The sequence below is a fragment of the Myotis nattereri genome (genome assembly GCF_964212035.1).
Source record: "Myotis nattereri genome assembly, chromosome: 5".
NCBI classification, from domain to species: Eukaryota; Metazoa; Chordata; class Mammalia; order Chiroptera; family Vespertilionidae; genus Myotis; species Myotis nattereri.
Window position 1 is genome coordinate 55146580 of NC_138080.1, and position 13074 is coordinate 55159653.

Genomic DNA, 13074 nt, shown 5'->3' on the forward strand with positions numbered 1-13074 from the left:
GTATCCGCGTGGGAACCAGAAGCAGCTCAGTGCAGGTCATGCGGCCAGAACTTACAGCCCAGAGCTGCCCGTTTCCATTCAGCCCCAAGAGCAGAGCGCACATACTTGGTGCCGCGGGTTCTCCCACCTCCCTGTCGGAGGGTTGGGGAGATGGCAGAGATCGCGGGGGTCAAGTTTACGATGCAGGCCAGGGAGTCCCGGATGCAGCCAGACCACACATCCACTCAGCACCCTTTTCAGCAAATACATTTGCGTTCAAACAGCAGATGATATAACTGATCTACCAAAATAGGAATCTGAGGGGAGGGCATTTCACTGGGTGTCTTCAATACCTTCTTACTGGCTGTGATTTCAAGAGCTCCTGGCCACACAATGGCGGACCTACCTGGTTTGGCCCTCCTCTGCGTCAGCCCTGCCCCAGTCTCCAGTCCTGCCAGCGAACGCGGAGGGAGGCCCAGGGGAAGGTCCCTCTGCGGCCAGAAGCAGGGTCTGCACAGCTGGAAGGCCCCTCCACTGAGCGGAGAAGCCTCGCAGGTGCCGGGGTGTGTCCCAGGTCACGGAGGAGCAACCGGCCGGCCGTAGCCTCACGTCACCACGCGGCATCACATTGGGCCCAAGCACACACACAAACAGAAAGGAGCGGGACAGGACTTAAATGCTGAGATCTGCATGACCCGCATGGCGTCAGCACAGGCCAGGGCCTCTCCTGGCTGTTCCTGCCGCCCCCACAGAGGACGGGACGTTTCCTCCTTCCCCCAGGAGGGCAACCAGCCTCGCTCCCTTCCCTCCTTCCTCAGCTTCCCTCCTCCCTCGTGGCACGCAGTGCGATGTTAACCCCGTGGCATGGCAAGTGAGTGCAGGGGAAGCTGGGAAGCCTCACACTGTCCTAACTTACAAAGGAAGGAAAGGACCATACGTAGCAAGTCAATAAAACAACAAAATAAAAAAGATTCCATTTCCTCTCAGATGAGTAGGAGAAACCTCTCTGGGATTTTCTTAGATGTGGAAAGTGTGGTCCATGATGCATTTCTCGGGTTCCCCGGAGTCATAAGATCACTATTTAAAAAGCTCAAGGCCACTCACTATCAACGACACTGACACATCAGCGCCAGCCCTGGCTGCTGTGAACCAGAAATGCAGATTGCTCACACCAGGGGACATCACATTTTTCTCTCTAATGAAACCCAGGGTGGCTTGGCCTCTGGGCAAGCTATCTCCCCGAGACAGCCAGGCGCTTGGGGCGGGAAGGCGGCCATTACAAGCGTGCCTGTGAATTCTGAGACCTCCGCAGTCATATGCCAGAAACATGAATTATTTTTCTCTCTCGGGTTCAGGAATATTTTTCTTTGCCAAACCCAAGAGTTGGGGGCAGCTGGGAAGGCTTGTGATTTCCCCAGACCTGGCAGGAAGCAGCTGGCTGCTTTGCAGCTTTGGGCTTGGATCAGTGGAAAGACATTCTCCAGGCCTGACTGCAGCCTCAGCACAGACAGGTGCCCCGTCCTCACAGCTCGCCCAACCCCACCGCAGGCCTCTGGTGCCCAGCTCCGCCAATAACGAAAGGGCTTATGTTGGGGAGGGCATGTCGGTTAAAAGTGCTTATTACTGTGCCAAATAAACCCTTTCTTCCCCTCATCATTCAGTGGTGGTAACTCCTCCCCACAGTTAATACCTGAGTTCAAGGCTGCAGGTTTTATCTCCACGCAGCCCTTTCAAATGCCCTGGGCAAGACCAGGGCATTGGCCTCCCTCTAAGACAGCGGTTCTCAGCCTGTGGGTCGCGGCCCCTTTGGCGGTCGAACGACCCTTTCACAGGGGTCGCCTACGACCATCCTGCATATCAGATATTTACAGTACGATTCATAACAGTAGCAACATGACAGTTATGAAGTAGCAACGGAAATAATTTTATGGCTGGGTCACAACCTGAGGAACTGTATTTAAAGGGCCAGAAGGTTGAGAACCACTGAGGAGGGACAGCCCAGCTGTGAGATGAGCTACCCTGGGAGCCGAGAACCCGTCCCGGCTCCCGTGCCTGCGGGCTTCCTGACCCTGGGCGTTGCTGCATCTAGTGAACGGGGATGTGAGCATCTCTCTCGGGGCTGCAGTGTGACTAAGAGACAGGATGAGATGCTCTGTGGACGGAAAGCTTCCGTGGTGGTGATTACTTAGCATCTAGGCATTTCCAAGAACTAGAGGGTCACTCCTTTACAACGTAGCTAAGTCTGTCCCTGGGCTGCCCTGGGATCAGACTCATCCTCCGACTGTGCACTCACCCCTGGCCCCTCATGCTCCTGCCTCCCAACCTCGGGCCACTACGCCGAGCAACCGAGAGAAGTCTGCACCCCTGCTACAGAGCAGGTCTCATAGCCACAGACACCGAGCAGGGGTGCCCTGGTTTTCCTGACACCCGTCCTCGGCTGCCAGGGCTCCAGCCCTCACCACGCGGGCCGCCCTGACCTGCACTGCACACCTCGAGGGCCCAGAGCAGAACTCCACACCGAGGGGGACGGGGCCCATACCGCCCACATCTGCACGTACTTCTCATGGCGCGTTTACAATGACGCTGACCGTTAAGCAGCTCTGTCGGCACCTAGTGCAACAGCGATCCTGCAGCTCTCCACGCCCAGGACGTTCCCAGGCGGAGGTGCCCTCGGAGGCCTCGGGCGGTTCTGTAATCGCACACAGGACTCACACTTGGGCCTCACCCCCAGGTCTGCACCAGCTGCTGAGGTCACTGACCATCAGTTCCCCCGTTAAAGCGATGGGGAAGCATTCCTTCTGCATCACCATTCACATCAGATGCCGAAAAACAAAGCGAGTAAGAACAGAGACAAGGGCTGCGGCCTCTGCGCTGTCCGGTGCAGCAGGCGTGGCCACAGGTGGCTCCCAGGACTTGAAGGTGCCTAAGCCACAGTGATGTGCCCTCACTGTCAATACACACCGACTTCAAAGACTTAGTACCAAAAAACGTAACATATCCCAATGGTTTCTCGCATTGATCACATGTTGAAATCACACTTTGGACATATTTAGATGCCCTGCATTAAAAATAATACACTCTGCCATTCATTTCACCTGTTCCTCTTTCCTCTTGTTTTTTAATCGGGTACCAGAAAAGGTTAAATGATGTGGCTTCCGTTGTATTTCTATGGGCCGGCAGCTGCTCCAGAAATCTTTCTCTGAGACAACATGGTCGGTCAGCAGTCTTTCTTCCGAGATGGTTCATCTGCTCTGAACTGTCTCTGTGATCTCCTAACTCACACACCACGGTCTTACCCGTGAAAATATTCTGGGCAAGTTTTGCCAAATGCTTTTAATCCATATATTTCCAGATCTCCGCAACCGTTAGGAAGGAGACACACACTCCCTGACTCTTGGCTGGGCTGCTGAGCCTGGATGGTGGTTGGGCAGGTCAGCGCTTCCCTTTTCCTACCCCTGGTCAAGGGTCAATTTCGTCAGGCGCTGATCACCTGCTCCGGTAAAGGAATGAACATAAAACAGGCATGTGCCAGCTCGCTGTGCAGGAGTGGAGGAGCCCAGCACTAAATTTGCGTTCTGTTTCCTAAACGCATGGGCGAGCGGCCAGTGTGTCTGTGGTGGCAGATCCATCATTGAGAATCGTTATTCAGATGGCTGCTCACACGCAAGCTTTTATTTGCATCTGGATGACAGGGACCTCCGAACGGGACAGGCGTTGGCATCGGCAGGACTTAACACAGCTTCGTGGCTGCCTCCCGCCCATCCCATGACCTGGGTTCTATCACCTAGGTTCTTGGGCTGCTCTGTCCACACCACACTCTGCTCTAGGTGTTGGTGGGATAAAGATGATTCCAAAGACCTGCCAGGCCGCGCTCGGCCCTGCCACACCTGGTTCACGCCCCTTCCTTTCCCTGGGCCTCCCCACCCCCATCACCTTCCTGGCCTCTTGAGTGTGGCACAGAGGGCGGGAGCATGTGCCAGAAAGACGGTGCTCCTTCCTCCTGCCACCAGCGACTGGCAGTGCCCTGGCCACTTATTAAGTCTCCTGCAAAAGCCTTTGGACGGCACAGCTGAAGGGCCGGGGTCAGGCTCCGGGGTCAGATCAGCGCCAGAGGCCTCGTCCCATCACTGTTTTCATTTCCTGCTCCTCCCTTTACGTTACATTTTCCCCTCCATTAGCAAACGCATTTTAACGGACACTGCGGAGAGAGATGAGCAGCAGATTCTAGAGCCGTCCATCACAGCTTTTTGGAAACCACCTCCTCCTGCTTTAACGGAAGCCGGTACCTGCTGCCGCTGCGGGCCAGGAAGCCCGTCTGTACTTCGCAACCAGCCTCTCCATCCAGGGGCAGCGCCGGCCCGGAATGAGTCACTGCACGATCACCTCATCCTTCAGCAATCGGAACATGAGATCCGGAGCCGACCTGATGGCTTCGAGGCCTGGGTTGTACGGGCTTGAGCACTGGGGGCAGGTGCAGGGCCGTGGCCTGAGCTATAGGCGAGCAGACATTACAGAGGGAAAAGCCAGAGCCTAAATGCACCAGAAGCAGAGGCAGGAGACCGCACAATCTGAGAGAGAGAGAGAGAGAGAGAGAGAGAGAGAGAGAACACCTGTCCTGGCCCCCCATTTCCATGAAGCCTCACCTTCCTGCCGGCGCGCCGTAGGCTCCGCAGTGGTCATGCCAGTGACCCCCGGCGAGCCTTGAGCTTCGGCTGCATGCGCTTCTGCACCTGTAAGAAAGCAGCTCCGACCAAAACACACCTGCCTCCCCGAGCACCATCCCTCCACCCCCCGCATGGCCCCGAGGCTTCATGAAAGCAGACACTGGCACCTGCTGAAACCCGGGCCTCTGACCACACGTCCTTTGAGAAATGACGACACACGGAAACCTCTGCCCACCCCAAGTTTTTCTCAGTAAGGAAGAGTTTATTGCAGGAAGGAGGCAAAAATCTAACAATGCGAAGGAACTACAGGGCCCACCAGGTTAGAAGAGAAGCAGGTAAAACAAATACACGGCTTATGTACAATTATTAAAAAGAGCAGGTGGTGGAAAACGAGGAAAAACTGCCAGCAGCCTTCCAGGAGGTTAGTAACAGAGGGGGTCTGCGGGCACCCCCGCCCGGTCCTGCCTGTGCCCTGGGCCGGCAGCTGTGCGGGCTCCGGAGGGGACGCAGGTGACGGGAGGAGGCGGCCGCCCGGTTTGTCCAGCTCCTGGCGCTGAGCCCGTGATGCCGCGTGCGCCAGGCCTTTCATTCCAAAGCCCAAGGCCAACTTTATTAGCGTTTTCAAGTCATAGGAAGAAGGAGTGGTGGGGAAACACACAATGTCCAGGGAAGAAAGGCACCTCCCCGGGGTCTGTGTACAAATAAATACCCAGTGTTGTCTTCCGCGAGCCCAGCCCCGCGCTGCGTGGAGGCGCCTGGCGGCCTCGGCGGGGCCTGTCCATGGCCCTGTCCTCCTGCTGAGTCTCCACGGAAAGCCAGTCCTCCGCGGGCAGCGGGAAGGCTCCCGCACCTCCCAGGACCCCACCCGGGACAAACGCGCCCTAAGTTCTCCGTAAGAAAGGGGCGCGCGGAGTTACTCTGAGCTCCTTAAATAAGGGAAAGTGTCTCTATAAAAATGCATTAAATGCTGGAAAGAAGTTGCACATTCTGGTGACGCTGTAAAACGTCCATTGAACTGAAATGCAGATCCTTTAAAACAAGCCGCTCCGAACAGGTCGCCACCGCTGACGCTGACGCTGCCTCTGCCGCCCCAGGCCCCGAGGGCAGAGCCGGGGGAGCCCCGGGCAGCGGCCGCAGAGGAAGGTGCGGGGGTCAGTCCCGGTGGCGGCGCCAGGTCCCTGCGCGCTCCCAGCCCGGGGTGGGGGAGCAGGGGCGCGGGGGAGATTCCGGGGCGCCAGGGGGCTCCTGGGCGGAGGGAGGAGCTGGAGAGGCGAGCTCCGTGCCGGACCGGCCGCCGTCCTGGCCGTGTTTGCTGCAGAAGATCTGGCCCTCCTTATCTAGAGCCGTGTTCTGCGGAGAGACCAGCGGGACCGCGCGTTAGCCTGCAGGCCAGGGCGCCGCGACCACGACAGCGCACGACGAGCATGCAGGGCTCAGGGACAGAGGAGGAGAAATAACCGCAGGCCTCTCCTAGCAGAAGCCTGCGCACCAAGCTGGCTCAGGGCCCCTCCCCTGCCTCTCCCTGCCCCTGCGGCTCACTGGGTGTCCCTGCACCCTGCCTGGCGGCTGCGGGGACCCTTCTAGCTCCAAGCTGCACCTGAGTTCTGAGTGTTTCTTCCCCGGGCCCAGACCTGGAGCCCAAAGGTATCTGGTCCCATAAGCAAACCCTAGGAGAAGGTTAGGGCTTTGACCGTGAGCCTTTCTCCGGAAAGCTCTCCATCACAGGTGGAAATACAAATAAGTAATCCCCTTACACCTCGCGAGGCTGCTTACGCCAGGAAGGCCTGGGGACCGATGCTGCCATAGCACCCGTTTCAGGTCCTCCACGATCCCTCACCTGCTCTGCTTTACCTCCTCGCACCCCGACGTTCCTAATCTGCTCAAGAGGCAGCCACAAACGGTAATAAATCGCCTTGCTTTCTGGCACTACCCTGGGAGGGGAGACTTTCCCTCCTCTGACTCATTTTGAGGATTTCTTGTTTGTCCAGCGAGACCCAGGCAGCTCTCAGGCACCGAGCTAAAAGGCAGGGCCATCAGAAGGCGTTCTGTAACCTAACTACCTCGGGGGGAGCGGGAATGTACCCCCGATTCCTTCAGCACTCTGACTGAAGTTATAAAGAGGCCGGGAGAAATCTGAATCATCCAGGGGCTTGCTAAGAGAGAGGGCCCCTGGCTGCCTTCCGGCCCTCGGTGTCAGCGGCCCATGGGCCCTTCCGAGCTCACGCGGAGCATCGGTAATTTCCAAGGACAATGTCAGTGACCGAGCAGAGGTGACTGTGGAAAAGCCAAACCAGATCCTTAGTGTCGCCCTTCCACAAGCTTCCGGCCCCAGCCGCCCTTTGCAAGAACAGAGACCACGCGAGAGGCAGCCTTCAGTTTTTTCTACCCCAGAATTCCTGCTGGTAGAAGAAACCACCAGCCATCCCGTTATTTCTCCTCTTCTCTTCCTGTGGAGATCGTGTGCAGTGGGACCGAGCATCGCAGGCAGTTAGTACATACCATGGCCTTGGACCTAGTCAGAGGGAGCAAAGGCAGGCGGCGGGGAGGCAGGAGAGGGGGAGAGAAGCAGGGACAGAAACTAGACTTACTTTAAACAGAAGCAACACGATTGAAACAGTTTTGTCTGTCTTAAATTAAGCCCAAATCATTCCCAGAGTACCCGGGAGGGAAGCATAATCCCCCTGAGCCGAAAGCACTCTGTTTGCATTCATGGCTCCTCAGAGTCAAATTCCATGGGAACCAGGTTTCTTGTCGTTCCCTTTTCGGCCACAAGGTGGCGCCCTCTGATCCCCCAGGCTGGGAGGAGCCCAATGGGACAGACAAATAGCCCCCTGGGCAAATGCACTGTCCTTTCCTCTGGCTAAGGACCAGCTGGAGAAATGCAAGTGCAATCCAAACCAGCAGGCCTGTCTTAAACCAAAACCTACCCAATAGAATTCTCTTCTCTTATCCCAAAGGCTGACGCTACACTGTCTTGCTGATAAAAATGCCTTCTCTGGGAAAGTAGTTGGAGAAAGAGAACAAAGACCTTCACAAAGGTACCCATCTTATGCTGTCACTCACATCACAAAAAAAATGCTTTTTCACAGAAGTGGAAAAAAACAACACATTTATCAAGAGAACTCCTAGAGCCCTCCTATGCACTGGCCAGCTGTTGTCTGCGAAGGAAGGCAGTGTGGCAGCTGGGGAAGCTTCCCAAGGGGGTGCTCGGTGGCCAAGAGGGTGGCAGCAGCTACAGGAGACCTGCACTGAGAAGCAGCTGAGAGCTGGCCGCTGGCGTCAGAAGTCTGAGAAAAGCATGCAGATTTGGGGGGCCGAGAGCGAGAGCTGCTCTGGGAAGCACAGCGTGGTGAATACCAGATTTCTGCTTCAGGAGTCCCCACAGTCTCAACTGGGTAAAGAGTGGAACTCAGAAGAGTGTCTCAAACTGTCAAATCAAACTGTCAAATGAAACGCAGACAACAGCATCAACTGCACTTTCTTTCACTGTTATTTACCATTCCTACCCTTTCATTTCTCCCAGGAGCCTCAGGCACCAACATTCTGTTTTTTGGTTTTTGGGGGTTTTTTTGGAGGGGGCTCTAGGGGTGACAGTGGGTAATAAGGCTCTGCCTGTAGGTTACACAACAGTTAGCTGGGGGCCCCACCTCCAACATGTATGCACTGTTCCCACTACTGTCTGCATCGGCAGGAACCGTATCAGCCTCACATACTCCAGTTATGGAGAACATATAATACCAGGGAGATTAATTTGTGATTCTTTTTAATATGAGAAACATTGAAAACTGTTCCCAAGGGCAGGACACACAGACACACAGGATAACGACACGGAAGCCTTGCAAGCTGCCCCCACACAACCGTGCCCCCGTCAGGTCCTCAGTTGGGTGAGGAGGAGCATGACGTCACCCCTGCTTGGGGGACAAGCCAAACTTCACAGGCCAGCTCTCTGGCCGTCGGGGATTGGTACCTCCAGAGACAAGCTCTACTGATTTCCCCTGTAGGTGCTGAGTGGGACAGTGTCACTCAGCAGCTCCTCAGGGCTAACAGCCCGCAGAGTTGTGTAGGGAACCGGGGTCAGACAGAGCCCTGCCAACATGCCCCGAGTGACAACGGGATACACGTGTGAGCACACAACGTTTACAGTCCCCAACGGAGTTACAGGTCATAGCAGGCTGTTCATTCACAGAAACACCCAGTTAAAGCTCAGAAGTTTAAAATTTGACCGTGGAACTCCATCAACACATGGAGAAATGGGTTCTGTCCGAGGGGGTCTCAACGGCATCATCCAGAACCAAGCCTGTGCTGAAGCCTGAGGCAGGAGGGCAGGGGCGCTGGAGCCTCAGCAGGCCACAGGCCTCCGGCCAGCGATGCCCATGTGGCCCTGAGTCGGCTCTCCCAGGCCCTGGGCCCAGCTCTGCAAAGGCCCTTCCTCCAGGGGACCAGGCAGCTGTATTAATGTACAGTTACTAGATTTTGATTCTAACTAATCACTCTTCTTAAGGCTCTTCATTACGTGCCAAGTGCACCAATTTATAATGTTTTTCTAAATTTTCCCAGAAGTTGCCTAACTTTGGGGGCATGTGGCAGGCTGCACACTCCTTATCTCGTCCACCATCAGGGAATCACTGAAAATGTGCTCCTGCTGTTGGCTCAGTCAAGGAGGTTCTTTTGGTCTCTCTCTCTCTCTCTCTCTCTCTCTCTCTCTCTCACACACACACACACACACACACCCATATCTCCCTCTTCCTCCCTTCTCTTCTATCTCACCTTCGCACCTCCCCCTCCCCCCAGCCCATTTTCTTTGTCTCTATTTCCCTTAAACCCCAAGGGCCCTTCTTATGCTGTTCCTCTATGGCTCACTGCTACTACCCCTGTGACTTTCAAAATAAACTTTCTATTAAATTTGGGGGGGAAAGATGGTTCTTTTCAAAGTGTGTAAGCTGTCATTCTGTGACAACGCCGCCTTTCTCAGGCTTTCTGCGAGCACGGCTGAAACGCCAGGAAAACCACAACTCAAGAGGCCTTCCCAGATTTTGGCACAGAACGCTCCAAAGTCCTGAAACGTGTCAAAAGATCCTGTTTACAGGCTTTGTCTGGGGGAGGGGGGAGGGGGGGAGGGGGGAGCAAGCTTTCCAGCAGGGAGAGCTGAGGGAGGTGCAGGGACAGACAGAGGGCTGCCAAGTGCACGCAGACTCCCCCGGGGACGGAGGAGGGACAGACCAGCGAGGCCAAGAAGGTGGTGGATACTCAGCAGCTGTATTTCATCTTCACTGGGGAGAGGAGGCGTGTGCTCCCACCCCAACTCCTATCGGGATATCCTTAGGTTCCTAGACTACAGTGCCCCAGGAGAATAAGCAACTGGTTTCCTTCCAGTTGGTCAGGAAGCAAAGCAAACCTTCCCAGAAGGGGCGGGGCCTGTCCTGCCCTGAGGAGGATGGAGCTGGGAGGCCGCCAGCAGGAGCCGCCAGGCGGCCAGGTGGCTGTAGGTGCTGTGAGACCCAAGGCTGTCAGGAGTGGCCTAGATGTTAGCAACACGGGCACCCGTTTCCTAGAAGGTCTGGTGGTGAGGACACCCCAGCTGAGTCTCTGGCTCTGGGGGGTGGGGGAGGGGCCACCCCTCCTTGCTCCCCGAGCCTGTGAGGGGTGTGGGCAGATGGAGCGCCCAGGCCCAGATGCTGGCTGTTTCGCACCCCGGCTCCATGAGCGGGTGCGGGGCTGCTCAGAGCTGGCTGCGTGGTCCCCCTTGGCCAAGGGCTCGGGTCTGACAGTGTGGCTGGGGGTGCTGAGCGCAATTCCGGCTGTTTTGTCTGTTCTGCCCTTATTTCCCTTTCGCTGAACTTACGTAAACTGGTTGTGTTTGTGGATTTCGGTAAACTGCCTGGGAAACACTCTGGAATAAGGAAGGCCTGAAAAAATATGGCGATTGTTGTTCCAGACTTCTCCTAACATTCTACCCTGAAAAAAACAATTTCTCTACAGTGTTCCGTACTTTTATAAGCCACAAAAGACCGATTTTTAAAAATGGCATTTGTTTAACTTGGGCTGTTTCTTATCCTAAACTTCGAAGAATAATTCGCACCTCCGGTCGTCTGTTTTGGAAGCCTCAGGCAGGCCGGGGGTTCCTTCCTGGTGCTGTACACCCCGCAGAGGGGAAAGCGGCAGCCACCGCCCGAGGGCACTGGGCCCAGACAGGCAGGAGCGCCTGGGCAGGACCCGTGGCCTGGCCTCGCTGGTATCTGCGCAATTCCCCGCCCTGTGCACCTCCCATGCCAAGCCCATCCCGCAGTGAGAAGAGGACATGGAAGGCACCAGCTTCCATGTGCGGGAAGCTCTTTAGCTATTTACTTTCCAAGCGTCAGGGTTGGCCGAGAGTCAGGCCAGACAGGGCACTCCCCAGGCAGAGCCCGGCCAACTTACCATGATCACGGAGACCCCGGTGGTGGTGCTGTTCTGTTTGGGGAGCGCGTTATTAAAGTGCTGTTTTAGTTTACCTGTCACTTCAGCCTGCATATTATTCTCCTGGGAGGCGTCATCCTACAGAAAGGAATGGAATACAGTGGTTTGGATTTTCAGGGCTCCCTTGTCTATTCCTTAACAGGCAGGCACACACCACCCACCACCACCACCACCACCGTCTCTTCTGAATGGGCCATCTTAGCCACGAGGTCAGGGGAACCACGACCTATGAACAATGGCCCTGTTACTCTGTAGCTCTGGGCCCTCAGAGAGACCCACATCATTCACCCGGCTCCTGAGGTCCTGGCGGAGAAAATTACCCTCACGCTCTGGGAGCCTCCCCTCGACTTCCCAGGGTCACTGTTCACAGGACAGTGTTTGCCCTAAACCCACAGGCACCGCCTAAGTCCAAAGAACTCTAGTCAGCAGGACACACCCTCCGCTCATCAGGCTCTGGAACGGGCTGTGCCTCTCCCCCCACACACGTCAGGGCTCCTGTGGCCACGGCCATGGAGACAGAGGGATCAGGGTCTGAAACATGCTCACCTCTGGCCAAATCCTGAAAACCCTCAGCCCTAATGCCACAGAAGGCAAAGCCGAAAGGCTCCTTAGAGGACAGCGCAGCCAACCCCTTCCTTCTGCAGTGCCGGGAACTGAGGCGGAGAAAGTGACAGTGGCTTCCCGGGGCCACGCACAGAGCAGGATCGAATACAAGAAGATCCTGGTGCCAACTGCTCCAGAGAAGCCCTCCATGGAGAGAACAGGCATCTACCTGCCGCGGAAGTGGGTGCAGAGCTTCGCCCGTGCAAGAGCCGTGGCGAGGAAGCACGCCGTCGGCCACGGGACGCGCAGGTGAGGTCACTCCCGGGAATGTGGGTACCTACCGACACCCAGGGGTGGCTCAGGATTTGTCCCGCAGTACACCGCGCTTCGACGTTGACCTGCAGCATCTGGCTGATTAATTCCTGGAAAGAAATGAAGAAGACAACAGAGGTGACCAAAGAGCGACAATTCCAGCATAAATACAGAAATCGGAGTTTGCACCAAGTACTTCAAGGAACAGCCAGCACGCTGCTCAGACATTTGAGCTGAAAAGCTATTATTGCCTCCACACCCAGCGCCCGCCAGGCGGGTCCGCAGGCACAGCTGCCTCACGCGGGCAGCATGAGAGGAAAGAATCTCCTGGGCCCACCTTATACCCAGATGTTCTCCCCGAAGAGCTCTGGTCATTGCCACCCTCCCACAATGTAACACTGCGCTGCTATTCCTTCTGGCAATTCAGTCTGTCTCACGAGTCCACCCCCATGTTCTGATGGTGCGTAGTGCATATTTCTTGAATAAATGAACAAATGTTTAGGACTTAAAGGAGCAAAGGAGGATGGCGGATGCCCGCTGGGAGGAGAGCCAGGCCAGCTTCCAGAACCTGGTTAACCGTGTCCGAGACGATACTATGGAATGAACTTGAGAAGAACCATGGTTCAAAGTCAAGAACAGACCTGGAGCTAGTTTTTTAAATATATTTTTTATTAATTTCAGAGAGGTAGGGAGAGATGGAAACATCAATGATGAGAATGAAGAGAGAGGGAGGGAGAGAGAAACATCAATGATGAGAATGGAGAGGGGAGAGAGAGAGAGAGAGAGAAAGGGAGAGAGAGAGAGAGAGAGAGAGAGAGAGAGAGAGAGAGAGAGAGAGAGAGAAATATCTATATGGGCGGGAGATATAAATCGTCTGCCTCCTACAAGCCCGACATGGGCTGAGGACCCTTGGACATGCCGAGCCCACAGACAGGCCTGGAGCGTACCTTTGCGGAGTCCGTTATGTTATCCCAGTAGGGGGCTGGGAACTCGAGCTTCCCGGCCAGGATCTGGTCGAAGAGGTCTTCCTGAAGATTGTTCTCGCTGTTGGCAAAAAAGAAACGGAAGCAGAGTCAAGGTCACCTCACGGGAAGGGTGGGGAGAGGAGTCCAGCCTTGGG

At 55.7% G+C, this 13074-nt stretch overlaps 1 protein-coding gene across 4 annotated transcripts in view; it reads right to left on the reverse strand.

Annotated features, from left to right (window-relative positions):
- Positions 1-4873: 4873 nt before the first annotated feature.
- Positions 4874-13074, reverse strand: part of DCLK2 (doublecortin like kinase 2) — a 142919-nt gene continuing 134718 nt past the window's right edge. For all 4 annotated transcript variants that reach the window (XM_081090947.1, XM_081090949.1, XM_081090948.1 and 1 more), the window contains 4 exons: positions 12902-12998; positions 11984-12064; positions 11061-11177; positions 4874-5993 (listed from right to left, as the gene is read on the reverse strand). In XM_081090947.1, coding sequence (XP_080947073.1) covers positions 5796-5993; positions 11061-11177; positions 11984-12064; positions 12902-12998 — 493 coding nt within the window. In that variant the 3' untranslated portion in view covers positions 4874-5795. The remainder of the gene's footprint in view (positions 5994-11060; positions 11178-11983; positions 12065-12901; positions 12999-13074) is intronic.